This window comes from Pseudophryne corroboree, chromosome 5 (assembly GCF_028390025.1).
Source record: "Pseudophryne corroboree isolate aPseCor3 chromosome 5, aPseCor3.hap2, whole genome shotgun sequence".
Lineage (NCBI taxonomy): Eukaryota > Metazoa > Chordata > Amphibia > Anura > Myobatrachidae > Pseudophryne > Pseudophryne corroboree.
The window spans coordinates 185,353,569-185,371,100 of record NC_086448.1 but is presented as its reverse complement, the minus strand read 5'-3'; the positions used below and the strand labels follow the sequence as shown (position 1 = coordinate 185,371,100).

General features: G+C 43.1%; 1 protein-coding gene across 6 annotated transcripts in view; it reads left to right on the top strand.

The window, feature by feature from the left end:
- DIP2C (disco interacting protein 2 homolog C) overlaps nucleotides 1–17,532 on the top strand; it is an 820,289-nt gene that overhangs the window by 546,109 nt on the left and 256,648 nt on the right. For all 6 annotated transcript variants that reach the window (XM_063921929.1, XM_063921931.1, XM_063921928.1 and 3 more), the window contains 3 exons: nucleotides 1,328–1,421; nucleotides 6,743–6,862; nucleotides 12,852–12,966. In XM_063921929.1, coding sequence (XP_063777999.1) covers nucleotides 1,328–1,421; nucleotides 6,743–6,862; nucleotides 12,852–12,966 — 329 coding nt within the window. The remainder of the gene's footprint in view (nucleotides 1–1,327; nucleotides 1,422–6,742; nucleotides 6,863–12,851; nucleotides 12,967–17,532) is intronic.

Here is a 17,532-nt window from a genome sequence, read left to right as displayed (position 1 = left end):
CATTATTTTCATGGATAAAAGTTTTTTATTAATATATTTTGAAAATAATATTAAATGAAGTGAATTGTGCCTACCTGTCATCCTTAGGGTTAAATGAAGTGAATTGTGCGACTGACTACCTATTCTTATGGTCAGTTATGTGGCGGTGTACAGTTGTACTTCTGATGTCCACATGTTTTATGTTTGGCAGCCACTCGCACTGTTTTACCTATCACTTGGACCATAAATAAATTCATTTAGTCCTGGACCACCAGCCCAAGGCACCCCTGCAAGAGCCTCGCAGCACCCCAGGGTCCCTAGGCGCACAGTTTAGGAACCACTGGCTTAGTGGTTATGTAGAATTTGTCACAGAAATTCGCATAGACTCAATGTATTCTTTAAATCCAATTGTATATATCTCCGTCCTTTCCCATTTTCAAATGAATTGAGTCACATAATATTTATCGGTGGTGCTCCTGGAATATAACAAATTGGTTATGTAGAATTTGAAGCAACAGCTTAGATTATGTAGAACAATGTAAGGGTTAGATACTGCAGATGCCAGATTAGAAGTATGGGACAGTTCTCAGTACGCACTACTTACTGGTGGTTGGGTTTAGGTTGTCCCAGTAGGATTGTAGCAGCAAGCAATGTTGTCATGATTATTGTATGCTTAATTGTATTATTACTAGCCAACCAAAACATCTATAGTCTATGCACTTTTTGCTTACGACAATTGGGTAGGCATAAACCCAATACATTGTAAAATAACTTTCTAAATGTGTGTGTTACTTTTTGCCAATTAAATATCTACCTGTTTGTTTTTTGTGTGTGTAAGAATAAAGCCTAACCAGTCTTTCTTGTGGACATGTGGGACTTTGTTTATCCATGGAACTTTGTTGCTCCAGACAGCTTCCATTTGATTTGACTCTTTCCCCAAATAAAAAAAGGATTGCTTTATTACAGAGTTGTTAGCGGGGACTAAACTTTTTAGGGATGTGTGTTATGATTCTTTTAAATGTTTGTTTCCCTGATATAATCCTCCATAAATGTCTGCCTATATAATGTTATGTTCCAGTTTCAGCTCTCAGACATTCCTGATTAACTGCATGGTACCATATATTTAGCAGATAATGTGCTGAGCACTTCACGTCGCCTTAAAATGTTCATGTTTCTAAATTATTATGAACATTAACTTTAAGTGCACTTGTGAAAATGCCTAGAGAAGGCAAAAATTAAATTAGAAAATTAGACTTGCTGTTCGTACGGATTAATTATCCTGAAAAAATAATTTACTTCTTTCCACCCTTCCTTTTCATAATCAAGGATCACTGTGTTTTGATTTCAGAGTGTCATGAACATGATGCATGTGATCAGTATTCCGTACTCTCTGATGAAAGTGAATCCCTTATCCTGGATACAGAAAGTTTGCCAGTATAAAGGTAAGACTTAACTTTCACAGTGTTTACATCCGTGGCAGCTGTGAGCGATGCATTTGGCAATCATCAGAAAATGACTATGTTACTGTGCTCCCTATGTAGCCCGTTCCTGTTTTAACCAACCTTAATTACCATTGTAGAGCTTTAGTTGAAGAGTAAATCCAGCTGGCATGTGCAATTTTGCTCCTTGGTGAAACCATGTGGTGCAGCAGGGGGCAAATGCAAAATATGCTGACTTACTTATACTTGGAAGGGGGTCTCAAGCCTTAATTTACAGCGCAAAAGTAAAGTTATTCAGTACTTGTGTGCTACATGAGAGATCAGACAGTATTTCCCTGCATGCGTGTTTTTATCGAAAGGACGAATTTGTGCAAATGAAAGTACAACAAAAAAAAATTGTTATAGAATATCAATTTGCAAAGAAGCAATGTCTATAAGTCTACAAAATTCACTTTTGCTTAGTAAGATATGGTGCCACCTATCCAAAAACCCATTGCTATCAGTGAAGGTCAATGTGGTAAGTACAGAGAAAACAAGAGGCACCCTATGATGAAGCTGAGGTAAGTCATCCAAAGCACTACCAAATAAAGTACAGGATAATAGTTAATCAAATAACCTGATGGATGGAAGGTGTAGCAGCCAATTTCTTATTCACTTATGTTATGTCACCTGGGTAATAGCGGAAATCTCTGCAAAATCCCACAGTCTCAAACGGTTAAGGAATATTTGGCCGGTATCAAATTATCTGCATTAATTTACCACAACTAGTTGATTCGGCCAGGGCTATCCAATTAGCCCTGATACAAGGCATTTATCGGGGATTATGCTTTGGGTTCCTCAGGCACCGGAAGCATAATCTGCCATAAACAGCCGTCGGAGCCGCAACCGCAGGTACTTTTTCTGCCAATAAAAACGGGCTATGATTGTATAGCGCAATAATGACCATTGGTCAAAATTGCACTATCATGCCTTTTTTATTGGACAAAAAAGGATTGCACCTAATAGGATACTGTCCTTATCCTCAGATATACAAAGGATGTATAAAATAGGGGTGGTCTTTACTTTGCCGGCGGTTGGGCTCCCGGCGACCAGCATACCGGCGCCGGAATCCCGGCCGCCGGCATACCGACAGTTCTTTTCCCTCTTGGGGGTCCATGACCCCCCTAGAGGGAGAATAGATAGCGTGGCGTGCATAGCGCGCCACCGAGCCCGCAAGGGGTTCATTTGTGCTCGCCCAGCGGTTGGTATGCCGAAGGTCGGGATTCCGGCATCGGTATGCTGGTTGCCAGGAGCCTGACCGCCAGCATACCATACTACACCCATAAAATAATACTTGATGCTTTAGCATAACATTTGTTAAATACAGTATAAAAAAAAACATGTGCATAACTAATCAACAGACTTTCCGCCCGTTTGTCGGTCGAATTCACATGCAACCTATTCAAAGCCTGTTCCGATTTTTCAGTTTTTTCTAAAAATGCGCTCGGGCGAAAACCAGGTGCATCGGCAAATTTGCCGTCGATCCACGTGTTTTGTCGAATTTTCGGGCGTTTTCGACAGTTTTTTGCTCCGTTTTTGCTCATGCCAATTTGACCAAAAAAAAAGTCGAAAAGGCATGGTGAAAAAGGAGCAAAAAACTTTCGAAAATGCCCGCTATTGAATACCAAATGGTCCAATTAGTGCCGATTTTCCGACTGTCAGAAAACTCGGCACTAATTGAATATCCCCCTATGGCTGATCTTTAATAATGTTCGAGAGGCTTAACATAGGAAGCCATACTCCGACAATCAGCACCTGCCAGGTGCTGGCAGGTGCTGATTCTCTGAGTATGGCTTCCTATGTTGGAGCAATAGGCCCTATAGCCATAGGGTCAGAGCAAGCTTTGATGGTGCGTCTAAAGATGCGCCAATTAGTATTTTTAGTGCCTGCGCACACACTGATGTACACAAGGGAAGTGCTCTGAACCAGCATGTGTAAAGTCTCAGATGGCGGGCCACCCCCAATAGACGCAGTGAGGGTGCTTCTGTATGCACCTCTGAATCAGCCCATTAGAGTGCTACATAGACTCAGGCTCAAAAGCATGACTGAGCAGGCAGAAGGAAGGGGAGGATGTCACAGTGAAAACATAGCAAAAAATGGGCATTGTTCACCACATCACGTGACTGTGGTTGCCATACTTTTAAAATGATCTATCATTAATTTCAGTCTAAAGAAACAAATGAAGGTGAAAAAGCTAATTACAGGCTGCTGCGTCTAACCTGCCACCATGAATTATGTTATTTAAAAAAAACAAATCACCTTTTTTTAGTGGGTTTGATGCCTTATTTTCTTATTCGGGTCTGATATTATATTCTGTAAAGTAAGTCTCATTTTAACGGGTTGGTGTTGGAATACCGGCGGCCGGGGTCAGAATACCTACCCCGGGATCCCGGCCGCCAGAATGTCGGAAGTGCGGTAAGCGCTAGAAAGCCCCTTGCGGGCACGCTATGCTCGCCACAATTTCTGTTCCCACTCTTTGGGTGTCGTGTACACCCAGAAGTGGGAATAGCCCTGGCGCCGCTGCCGGCATACTTGGCTGTCGGGATCCTGGCTTGGTATTCTGACCGGCGGGATCCCGACCGCCGGTATATTGACTACATCCCATTTTGACATTCGGAAAATAAGCATTCAGTATCTTAAGAAAATAGGAGGTTGTCATTATTCTTGTCAGAAGGACGATTGCACAGTGCCACACATTTACTGCAAGAAAATGTGTGAAAGCTGAGGAACATCCAGAACTTGTCTGTACCGCAGAGATTTTACCTCCTGTTATATACTAGTTACCAGAAAACACTATGGCCAATACCCATTATTCACTATTGCAAAAGTGTTGTTGTTTTTTTTATTATTATTATTAAGCTGTTGCTCCAAACATCGCCATGCTTATTGTTCTGGTACCCCAAAAGAGGTGAGTCATGGCATGATTCAGAGATGTACGTAAACTTTATGGTTTACGTACATCTCCGATGTTGTGGGTCTGCACATGTGCAGAATAAGTCCTGCATGATCACTCTCCGTATCCCCTTAGCCACTGTATGATTTAGATGCTGCAGTGTTTCGGGGCAGAACGAGGGGTGGCAATAGGGAGTGTTCTACATAACAGGAGCACGTCGCTCCCGTTATGTAGGTGTGGCCAGGCTCTGTGTCTTTGGACGCATATTTCCTGGCCCCAGTCGAAGAGTTGCAGCAAGCACTCAGATGGCCGGTGCTCTGACCATAGTGACCAATGGTAGAGACTATGGGCCTAATTCAGACCTGATCACTTCTGTGCGTTTTTGCACAGCATCCGATCAGGTCTGACCTGTGCATGCACCGGCGCCGCAGTGCGTCGGCGCATGCCAGACAGCCGACGGCCGTCTCAGCCCTGCAATAGCCTCTGCCTGATTGACAGACAGAGGCGGTCATAATGTTGAGAGTCTATGAGAAAATGTAGCTGTGGCCACTGTCCTGTGTGAGATGACAGGAAGGAGGACTGTGCAGGTGTTATACTCTGCTTAGCAGCCCTGACCTGCTGGGGGGTGATGCGCCTAAAGCTCAGGTGGTGACATTTTTGTTTTTTAGTAGGATTAAAACATCCTCTCACATAAATTATCAGCACCATGTGTGCAATTAAACGTGACAACTCCCCCCTTGTACTGGGCCCGAAAACTCGCTTGGTGGCTCTGTATATAAGGATTGGGGTAGATGGTAAGATTTTACCATCAAAACATTTAAACATAGATAGATAGATAGATAGATAAGGTACTACGGTAGATTTTACAGTATGGGTTGGTATCGATATCCCGGCGCACAGGATCCTAACAGAATGGTAAGTATTTTAACCCCAAACCCTAACCATCACCTCCTGCAACCTAACCCTAAGCGTCCCCTACCGCAGCTTAACCCTAACCCCGCCCAAGCCGTAACCCCAGTACTTACTATCAGGATCCGTTGGCATTCTGACCATTAGGATCCTGAGTGCTGGGATATTAATTACATCCCAGTTTTATGTTATCCTAATAATTTTATTTGACGTGGAGTAGTTATGTATTGTTCACTGTGTATATCATACAGTGTTATGCAGTGCTGTATATCAAATTGCACATTTCCCCTGACAAATTCAGTAATATATTTTCTAGTGGCTTGGACATAACTTGTCTATGGTCAAAAGGAGTGTACACTGATTGCAATCAGGGTTTCCAGCAAGTCTGTCAGTGTCATTGTTATGACACCTGAGATCCATCATTTCTAGTTACTGTTCAGCAACGGTGGGTAAAGTGCATACATTCTGGATGTTCTATTTACAAAAATAATAACTATTGTGGTTCTGTTATTACTCTGTAGCAAGCACTTAAGGTGCGTACACACTAGGCGATATTTGAAACAATGTCGCTCATTTTAACCTTTCTGTGCGATATCGTTTGTAATATCGTCCAGCGCATATGCACTATATCGTTAATAATGCGCCCTCCCACGGGTCGTTAACGATATAGCTGTCGTCTGTGCATGCAGCTCAATTTGGACTATATCGTCTAAAACTGCATGTTTGGCACGGTGGCATTATGACGTCACTGAACAATATTGTTCACTATGTACGCACTATGGGGGTGATTCCGAATTGATCATAGCTGTGCTAAATTTAGCACAGCTACGATCAGGAACACAGACATGAGGGGGGACGCCCAGCACAGAGCTAGCCCGCCCCGTCGCTGAAGTACAAAAGCATCGCACAGCGGCGATGTTTTTGTACTTCAGGAGTAGCTCCCGACCAGCGCAGCTTGTGCTTGCTGGCTGGGAGCTACTAGTCGCTACCCGGTTCGCAGCGGTTGCGTGTGACATCACGCAGCCGCTGAGGCCCGCTCCCCGCACGGTCCTGCCACGCATGTGTTGGCCAGACAGCGGCCATAAAACGACGGGCAAACGCCGCTGTGCCACCCCCTTCCACCCAGCGACCGCCTCTGCCTGTCAATCAGGCAGAGGTGATCGCTAGGCAACGATAGCCGTCGGCTGTCAGCCATGCGCCGGCGCATGCACAGTTCTGACCTGATCGCTGCGCTGCAAAGAACTGCAGTGAGCGTTCTGGTCAGAATGACCCCCCTATGTCGTCTGCCCGGGAGTCAAGGGAAGACACTAGGCGATATTGGTCATGCAGCGTATCTTCTAGTGTGTACCCACCTTTAGTTCTCTAATGCAAATTGTGTTATGTATTGCATGCACCGTATATTCTCTACGCAATTGTTATATTCATGGTTTGCAAGCCAATAAGTCAGATTCCTTTATGTGTCTTTCTTTGTTTCCTTTTAAAGCAAAAGTTGCATGTGTCAAGTCGAGGGATATGCACTGGGCATTGGTTGCACATCGGGATCAAAGAGACATCAACCTGTCCTCTTTACGCATGTTGATTGTGGCTGATGGCGCAAATCCCTGTAAGTACATTTGAGAGTTAGAGAAGTCTGTATATTTTTGTCTGCACATTCTAATCCGTTATAGCTGGAGAATGGAACAAAGCCATACCAACCAGATAGAGCATGCGTTCAAACCCAGGGTCTCAGCCATGCAATGCTAACTACTCTGCAACCTTGACATTCTGACTACTTAGGACAAGAGTTTGTCCTTGGAGGGGAAGAAGAGTCGACCAGATAAAAAATAATTTTGCATTGTATTATTATTATTCTGTACGCAGTGCCTTTTCACTGTTAGATATTTATAAATAATATTAATATTTAATAATAATATTTATAAATCATAAAATTGAAGCCTCTGTTTTTGGGTATTAATTGACACTTTTGTACTTATTTACTATGGAAGGTTTACTCCTAAACCGAGGACCATAATTTTATTACTCTTTGTACAAGTTTCCAAGCAAAATGTGTGTGTGTGTGTGTGTGTGTGTGTGTGTGTGTGTGTATATATATATATATATATATATATGTATATACACATAAATGATCAGATGTATTATTTAGATCAGTGTGGTTTAATGTTTACAAACTGGGAGTCATATTTTCTTTTGGTCCATAAGCTGAAAGACTGCAAAGCTTGGTGTTAGGAGAGGCGGAGCTCTCTGGGGCCCTAACCTGCTAATGAGACTTGGCTCTTTCAACAGCACTCATCCTTGCAGCATGTAAGGAGGTATTCACAATGGGTCGTGGTCATGCCTCCAACCGCTTGGCACACGCACTCTAGTAAAAAGCCCTAAAGATCTCAAGACGGCCCTGCCTGCTTATGGCCCAAATATACAGCCTTGTTTTCCCTACTTTCTAACACACATTTTAGTTTACTTATATATTTATTTTATTTACTTACCTACTTACCTGGAACATCTGGGAGACTCCTGAAATGTGGATGGCTCTCCCATGCTCCAAGGAGAGCAGGTGAATCTCTGATGTAATATCTTCCATTGGAAAACGTGATGATGCAATTAAATGCGAATTGTGGTGGCACCACTCTATAATGTTGGGAATCTCCGGTTTGTACAGCAGGTGCTGGGCCACAATGTTGCGATCCCATCTGTCTTGGGAGCTGCTCAGTTGCCGGCAAGTAGGTGTTGAGCAAGTAGGGCTCAACACCTGGAGAGAGAGTTGTTAATGTACTCACCTCTTTAAAACCTAATGAGGTTGTCACATTTGGAGGCATTATAAAGTCCGAAAAGGATCAGTTAAAAAGACGCCCAAACTGTAACACATTACTAGTGTTGTAAAACAATCAGTATAGTGCAGTGTCATTTTGAAATTGAGATTAAATCTTCACTCTTAGTTGCATTGCAATTACACAAAAAGAAAGGATGGAATTCCAATTAAAATAGACTTCTTTCCTAAATATTAAAGAAATATATATGTCACTTTAATAAATACCAATTGCAGCTCCCATAGGGTATCTGGTATACCCGATAGAAACGATCAAAACAATCTCTTATAGCAGAGGTATGAGAGAGCACTGACAGGTATTTATTATTTCATCATAAAAATGTCATAAAATACACAAATATACATTACAAAGAAACATCTTCCTTAAAACAGCATATCTGTAGTAGAGATGAGCGGATTCGGTTTTACTCGGTTTTACTCGGTTCTCAAAACCGAATCTTATTGGCTATCCAAAACACGTGACATCCGTGAGCCAATAAGATTCGGTTTTGAGAACCGAGTAAAACCGAATCCGCTCATCTCTAATCTGTAGCCAGATAATCGTTATTATTGAGCACACAATTTTGATTGAACCTTCAATGGCAACAATTGTAGCAAATGTTAGATCATAATATCAACATATATCATGTCCAAAATGTGGATTGCTTTTAGAACTGTCCCTTTTAATGATGGTTAAATTCACAGTCGTTATGATCGACCTCCCATATATGAGTGTCTCCCATGTAGTGGCTGTATTGACTTTTAACATTCACAGTAGTGGCTTTTGTTAACCAACTGGGTAATGTAGCAGATGCCGATCCTTTGCCGTAAATGTATCACTCGCGACCGATTTATATGGGTGGTCGAGCATAACGACTATCAGTTATTCAGTGAAGTGAACAGTGCGGGGATGTGATTCACAACACCATGACCCCACATCCCACTGCAAAATGCAGTGAACTGTGCCATGTAGCCATAATTGGGGCCATGATGACGCGATTGACTGTGCCACAGCAACTATAGTTTCCCCTGGGACTGTCATATCTAGGACCTCACAATATGTATTTTTGCATGGGTTTATTTGGATTCAGTATGATATCCCGGTGGTCAGGAGAATGACGCTGGGATCCCAACATCCGGGATACCGGCGGCGAGTGCAGTGTCCTGTCGCAGGCTCGCTGCGTTCACCACGCTTCAGGCTTGGTGGCAGGGTTATATTCCCCCTTGGGTGGTGACATGGACGACCACCCAAGTGGGGATTCCAGCCCTGGCCGCCATATTTCCCCGGGTGTTGGGATTACGGCATCAGTATCCTGACAGCCGGGATCCCGACAACCGGCAAATTAAATGCCTCCCGTTTATTTTTATAGTGCTACCACTGTGTGCAGAGCTTTACAAAATTGAGATGCAGACAATAGAGAAGAACACAATATTAGGAAACTTGTGTAGTCTAACAGAAGGGATTAGGAGTCCCTGTCATTCTGAAACTAATGTAATTAAAGAGTCCAACCTCCTTCAGTGTTAATTAGGTTTCACAACATTTACACTAATTAATTTCCTAATAGCATTCAATACATTCAAATAATGCAGCTCATGCAGATTTCTCCGATCCTTTGATAGTACATTGTAGTGTATGTTATGTTATGCTATGTTATGGTTATTTCAGCATTGCGAGAACGCATGGGGTCTGCTGTAAGCATAACAGGTTAGAAACGAGACATGGGACAAAAGAAAAGCCTACATCTGGAGCTGTCCGCACATAAAACACATATATCAGATGAATAATGGACATAAACATGCAAAAAAGAGGTAGACTTGTTAGATGTCATTTTATTTTTGGAGAAACCATGTCACCGAGAAAAGAGCGCCTCAGAGCTGGTAACCAGCTAATAACCAGTTAATCAGCTCACTGGTAACCAGTTAATCAGCTCACGGAACTGTGATACTCTGACTTGAGTATAACAATCACACTGCGTACTATCTATACTAGTGTGGATAAAAGGTTGAACATTGTCATTTTAGAAAATCCTGAGATCATATGTTTAATTTTAACACTTTAACATCATTAATCAATGTATTTTAATATTTATATACTATCTGGCCAAAAGTATGTAGATACCTATATATCTCATTCCAAAACCATGGGCACTTGTATGGGGATGGCCACTCTATGCTGCTTCTGTTCTGGGAAGGCTGTCCATTAGCTTCAGGAATATTGCTGTGCAGATTCACGTCCATTATGTTACATACAGGCAGACCGCTGAAGTTCCATACCAAACTCTGCAAACCATTTTTTATAGACCTTGCTTTGTGCACAGGGGCATTGCCATGCAAAACCGGAAAGGACCTGCCCCAGACTGGTGCAACAAAGTTGGACGCACTCAATTCTCTAAATTGTATGTTGAAGCGTTAGGATTTTACTCCACTGGAACTAAAAGACTTGGGCCAAACCATGAAGACCTGCCCCAGACCATTATTCATCCGTCATCCACCAACTTTACAACTAGCAGGATGTAATCGGGCATGAAGCATTGTCCTGGAATGTTCCAAACTCTGTTTCATCAGTCCATCATGGTGAAGTGTAATTAATTACTCCAGAGAACACATTTCCACTACTTCACAGTCCAATGTCTGTGACCTTTATACCACTCCATCCAACCTTGGGCATTACACGTGGTAACCTGAGGCTTGGCCATTAAAACCCAATCCATGAAGCTCATGAGGAACAGTTCTTGTGCAGACGTTGCTTCCAGAGACAGTTTGGAACCCAGCATTGAGTGTTGCACCCAGGGCCGGACCATTTCTATGCAATGTGCTATTCATTGAGCTTGTGTCGCCTATTGCTTTGCGACGGAGACATGTCCACTTCCCAATATCAGCAGCTACAGTTGCCCAGGGGAGCTCTATCAGGGCACAAATTTGATGAGCTATGATACTACAACGTTGAAAGTCACAAAGATTATTGACCCAATCTACTGCTGATGTTTGACAGGAGATTTCCTGGCGGAATGCTTGACCTTATGTACCTGTTAGCGATAGATAAGTCTGAAATGGCCAAACACACTTATTTGAAGGTCTGCTAACATACTTTAGGCCATGTATAACAACACTACCCACATTTTTTTTTTATCCGCTATATTTTTATTGTTATCACAAAGCAGCTTTAATAAAACAAAAATAAAAAAGCGTACAAAACAAACAATTGTATTAGGACTTCCCACTGTTAATGAACTCATTGTTACAGCTTCTTGTCAAGTGAGGCATGAACCTCACAATGTCATTGGGGTCGATTCAATTCGGCAACAGAGTAGCGCCGGGAATTGAATTAGCTCCCGACGCTATTCATTTCAGCTAAAGTTAAGTCAGTGAATGCCCGTTCTCGCCAACTTAACAGGTAGTTTTGTCGGGAGAACGGGCATTCTCCGACTTAACTACCCGCGGCGATGCTGATTCCCGACAGAATCAGCCTCGCGCCGGCTGCGCGGCAGCTCTTTTGTCGGTTTTCTTCTCACCCCCCGGGGGGGAGAGAAGAATTCCCGACAATTGCGGGTAACTAGTCGCTGATTTGAATAGCGTCGGGAGCTAATTCCCGGCGCTATTCATCTGTTGCCGAATTGAATCGACCCCATTGTTTTAGTTGCACTTGTATGGCTAGAGCCTCCATTCATAAGCTTGTCATAATATCCCTTTAATTCGGGACACAGATGACTTACACAGGTTCTGTGGCTGACTAAATACAAGCCTGCATTTCACCTGGCCTTACTCATTCTCAGAACCTGTGTAAATCATAGGTGTTCCGGATTAAAAAGAAATTATGGCAAGCCTATATGTTCATGGAGATTTAAGAAGGTAATTTATGAGTTTAGTTCCACTTTAAGCTTTTTCAAGTATATCAGTTGCTCTGAATTAAAATAGCACTTGTTGAAGCATTCTTTAGAAAGATCATAACTTGTAACCAATCAAGTCCTGATCCAGTTTTGGCCTGTTAGATTTTAGACCTTGTGAAGTTTATCCCTTTCATACAGAAACCGTTTGTATTTTATTGGGGTTTGATATAGTAGGTCAACAGTGTCTAGGTCGACCCCAAATGGTCAACATACACAAAGTCATCAGGGTAAAAAGGTTGACACAGAAATAGTCGACACATGGAAGGTTCTACATGTGGTTTTCTTGGTTTTTCGGTGTCAAAGTTTACCTTGCAGCAGAGTACCACCTCCCCTCGGGCAAGGTGCCTCGCTCCACTAGCGCTGCACTCAGCACAGGTTACTATTCTCAGTCATAGTCTACGTGGATACTAAAGTATGAGAAAGTTGAAACCTCCCACTCCCTCCCCCCAAAAAAACTTATATTGACCATTGTCATGTTAACCATGTGAACCTGTCAACCATTGGCATTTTTACCTTTTGGTGTTGACCTATTGACTGTTGACCTGTTAACTGTCGACCTATCACCCGGATCCTATTTTATTGGACCCTGTTTAAGCCACTCGGCAAATATAGTGACCTATCTCTTTTTCTCTGTTTTTTTTTTTTTTTTGTACACATGTATTTTATTCTTCTCACTGCATGATAAATGTGTTTGCAGCTTGGCTTGTATAAGATAGACCTAGAGTTATGAGCTGCTGGTTTATCATTTATTTATCTTGGTGTTTTAGTGCCACAGGACAAGTCTAAAGATGAGCCATTCAGAGCGTCATCGATGCTTTTTAAAAAGTTCTAAATCATCTTGTCCAAATACTGTGTTTCTCACGTGTTTATCATCACATCCTTCTCTCATTCTCTCTCCCCAGGGTCCATTTCTTCTTGTGACGCTTTCCTAAATGTCTTCCAAAGTAAAGGCCTGCGACAAGAAGTCATTTGTCCTTGTGCCAGTTCACCAGAAGCTCTTACGGTGGCCATAAGGAGGTACTGTATTCCGCTGATTTTATGAAATTGTATTGATTGGTGGAATTTTTTTCTTCATTGAATCTTTGGTTTAATCAGTAGTAATCCATCCACAGTAAATCTTAAAATAAGTTAGACCCTCCATCATGGACTTTAATTAGGTTTATTAGGTATGTTTTCAAATACAAGTGAAAAATCCAATAACACTATTTATTTCCAGCTGTCTCTGTGCTGTGTCGTCTTTCTTAAATTTAACATGTCTAAAACTGAGCTGATCATTTTACCACCCTCCCGCATAACCTCACCTCCCACAATTTCACTATCGATGGCACGACTATATCCTCTAACCATCTTGAGTTATCCATGACTCCTCCTTCAAGCCACACATTCAGTACCTCTCGCAGTCCTACTATTTCCATCTCAAAAATATTTCAAGACCCTTTCTCACCCTGGATGCTATTAAGACCGTCATCCACTCACTGGTTATCTCCACATTGGATTACTGTAATCCCCTCTTATATGGCCTTTGTGACAAACTCCTCTCTCCACTCCAATCTTTGCTCTATGCTGCTACCCAGCTCATCTTCCTCTCCAAACTTACTATGTCCACCTCCCCTCTCTTACAAGCCCTCCGCTGGCTCCCCTTCCAAATCCAATTCAACTGATTACTTTCTCCCATTCCTGCCTCCCAAGGTTTTGTCCGTGGTGCTCCCTACCTCTTTAATTCTCTACCTCTCTCTATCAGACTATCCACCTCTCTGCAAAATTTTAAACAGGCTCTCAAGACCCGCTTCTTCATCAAACCCAGCAGTCTCTCATCCTAACCCTCTGTTACATGCTCACTTCTACCCCACTTATGTCATCTCTGTCTGTCTGCCCCTCCCTTTCAGACTGTAAGCTCTCATGAGCGGGGCCATCTCTCCTCATGTGCTTTTCCTCTTTTAGAACATTTTCTGCTCCGTGCTCCCCACAACGGCACATAGCCCTCGATTTCTGCCACACTCAAAATTATTTCAGTGTACTGTCCTCTGATGCAGTTATGTTTTATATATATATATATATATATATATATATATAGCACACATATTTACACATTTACACATAAACACACACACACACACACACACACACACACACACACACACACACACACACATATACTGTATATATAGGAAGAGGAGAGGGCTTGTGTCTCACCACAATTGCCTGCATTTCTGTGGGATCAGCTCCCTTTAAGCGAGATAAAACAAGACATGCACATTCTGCAGCTGTAGTGGAGATTTGGCGCCATGGATCTTGTTGATTGCCGAGATCCAGCAGGAACTCATAACTGGGAACAGCTTACCCAGAGTTCTGTGCACTGATGCCCATTAGGGACCAGCGAGTAGTAGTAGTTGGGGAGATATCCAATTAGCCCCAGTAATTTACCAGGGCTAATTGTCCCGCTGGGGGCTATCCTATTACCCCTGATAAGCCAGCACGAGCGGTGGCTTTTTCGGGGGTTACCTGAAGCTGTACCGGATGCCAGGCACTTGACAGCGCCCGGTCAAGCGATGCTCCTCTGGCTCCACCAGTCACATGGCCGCTTCCCCGTCATGTGGCCGCTGGCGGAGGAGAGGGGGGATGCGGTCACGGCTCTGCCCTGGATTCTCCGCCAGGTGTCACCGCGCCGAGGTCAGCTTCCGGATGCCTGCAGTCCCATGGGGCGCTGCAGGTTGTCCCGCTCATCGGGGGGTTTGTTTTGCCTGCCCCCGGGGCTGTTTCTACCGAAAACACCAGGTTTCACTGAACCTGTGTGTTTTCGGGAGAAAGGGCTTTTTTTTTTTTTTTTACAGGCGATCAATCTGGATAGCCTGTAAAAAAAATAAAAATCGGTGACACATTGGAAAAAATCGCGAAAAACATAACTTTTTCACACCCGATGTTTTACCGGACCTAATAGGATATCCCCCGGGACTCATGATTGAGCACAGGGAGTGGTAGGACTTTTTGTGTTTGTTTGCTTATTTTTCCAGTTCTGTTCCTGTGTGACCAGGCCTTTAACCGGAAGACCTGCAAGTCCTTATTTCAAGTTTATATATATATATATATATATATATATATATATTATCCTAAATAATAAAAGGCTGACGCTGGTCCTCACCTCTATGGGGGGAATGAAATTGTTTTGCAAACCGGCGGCCACTGGATGGCACCCGTCAGAGCAATGTTCGGTGCTGACATTGGTGTTGCGTAGTTCCGTCATTTTACTAGTGTATATATTTCTATTTACTATAAACCTGATGTTTACGCACATCTCCAATGCTTTTAGTTTTGAACATGCACAGGAGCTGCACTTCTCATGTGCACATCTGGGGCTGCGATGTTTCTCACAGTGCCCCACACCCTGCATCATTCTGCTTGTGATTTAGGGGTGGCAGCAGGCAGCCTTCCTGAAGATGGGTGTATGTTAGTCTCATTTTCTGGGCGTGCTGAAGCCACATAGTGTCACTGGCTACAGCAACACGATTTCACCGGATAGCCTGAGTAAGTTAAGGGTCAATCAGATGTCTGACAGGCACACCGCTGATCTGATGCTGTGTCCTCTAGGGCAGCAGCAGATCACAGAAGCCTGTAGTGGATGTCTTTTATCACAAGACTCCTCTTGCGACTTTTGCATATTTCGCACTGCCACTGTGTACAAAGAGGCGGTGGTGCTATTAGCATCCATATCTGAATCAGCCCCATTGTCTTGATAACAACAATACAGAATGTCTGTGATGGTATTCCTTTTACCATCACCCTTGCTCCCTCCAAAGCTGGATCCCATTCTCTGAAGACACAGCCACAGCAAATGCTGGTAGAGCGGAGTATTTTCCATGCTTTGATCCCATGCCTAACTTTAATTAATAGCAGTTATCTCATGTACTGTAGGTCCCAATTAGCTCATTCACATCCAATTTTGCTATGAAAGGTGTTTTATGAAACTGTTTATCTACTTTATAGAAAAATGTAATGGACATTAAAGATAAACATTATAGCTATTTTCATCTCCGTAATCATGCAGCGCTAATAGACGTACACCCCTATGATAATATATAAAGCCTGAATATTAGATTAACATTCCTGGGAAACTTTTTTACTGCAGTAATATTGAAGATAAACATATTGTGTATTGCATACTAACACATTGTTTGCCGTCTGTATTAGATAAGCTGTTGTGTTCCATGTGTTATGTTGGATGCTTTCTGCAATACATTGTATCATTATCCTTCTCACATGGGAAGCTACTTATGGTGAGACTAGTACATACTGTAGTTTCTGCATATCCCGCTGCACGGCTGTGTGGCCCCTGCTGAATTCAAGGTGTTTAATTTTCTGTAATTATCCCGATTTCACCCGTCTCTGTTTTATCTCCTTCACCTTACATCCAGCAGTGCAGCTGTCATTTTGGTCACACATTGTTTACATGTTGCACATCTTTCTATGTCTGCTGTCTCAGGGGCAAACAGAACTTTCAGAGGAGAGAATTCCAAAAAGGCAATTTATAATTCTAACACATACAGGCCTGAAAATAATATATATCTAAGAATTCTATGCGTGTGTGATATGCGGGTCACCCATTCTAAGAGGGAGAGGAAAGGGGTGTTCGGAAACGTGCAATAAGTACATTGTGTTGGATAAAAAAAATTCTGCAGGCTTTCCATACGTACAATATGCCAGTGAGTAGTCCCTGGAAACACTAGGGCTGTGCTGGGCACTTAACGGGCAGCCGCTGACTCTGATCAGACTGTAAACCTAAATACAGCTTTCAGAGTTACGGTCACATGAAAAACTCGGATACCATTGATCACTGTGTTTCGCAATGTTTCATGTATATTAGATTTAAACTAATGGTTTAATAGTGCCTGGGTGGTACACTTAAAAAAATAAAATCTATCATCTATCTTGTCACTTGCAATAATAGCAGCAGCAGCCTCTGTACTAACTAGACACTCGAACAGGACTCATGGACTCTCGGCATGTCTCTCTCATCTGCTGTGTTTGGTTGTGGGGTGGGGAGAAAAGCTGACATCCCTGGGACACTTACAGCCCTCTCATCTCTCCTCTGTTTTGGGGGCTTTGTGCTATCCTGCTCACATTCTGGCTTTTAAGTTCTTCCTTCTGCTGCTGCACAAGAGGGAGAGGGAGTGAGGTCAGTGTGCTCCAGCTGGAAGGCCCCTTTGACAGAGGGGGCCCCGGGGTACAGTGTCTCCTGCCCCCTCCCCTTAATCCAGCTCTATTCTGATTAGATTATGTTAGGGTCTCCTGCCCTGTGCTGCCACGTCGTCATGGCAACCGGGAGACAAGTGCTAGTGGTGTAACCTGAGCGCAGCTGATACTCCGGTTCGGGTCTTTTGCTGTGCAGTGGTTATAGGCTCTGTGCACGGCAGGGGATCCGGTGCTGGTTTTTGTGCTCACAGTCTGTGAGGTCTGAGTGGGGCGTGGACAGCACCTGCTTTATAAGGCCTCTTTTCAGGGTAAGCAGATGCTGCTGAATCTTTGTTGGTTAGTCAGTTCATGAAAGTTAGCCAGTACTGTGTAGCTTTGTATTTGTTTGTTGCTTAC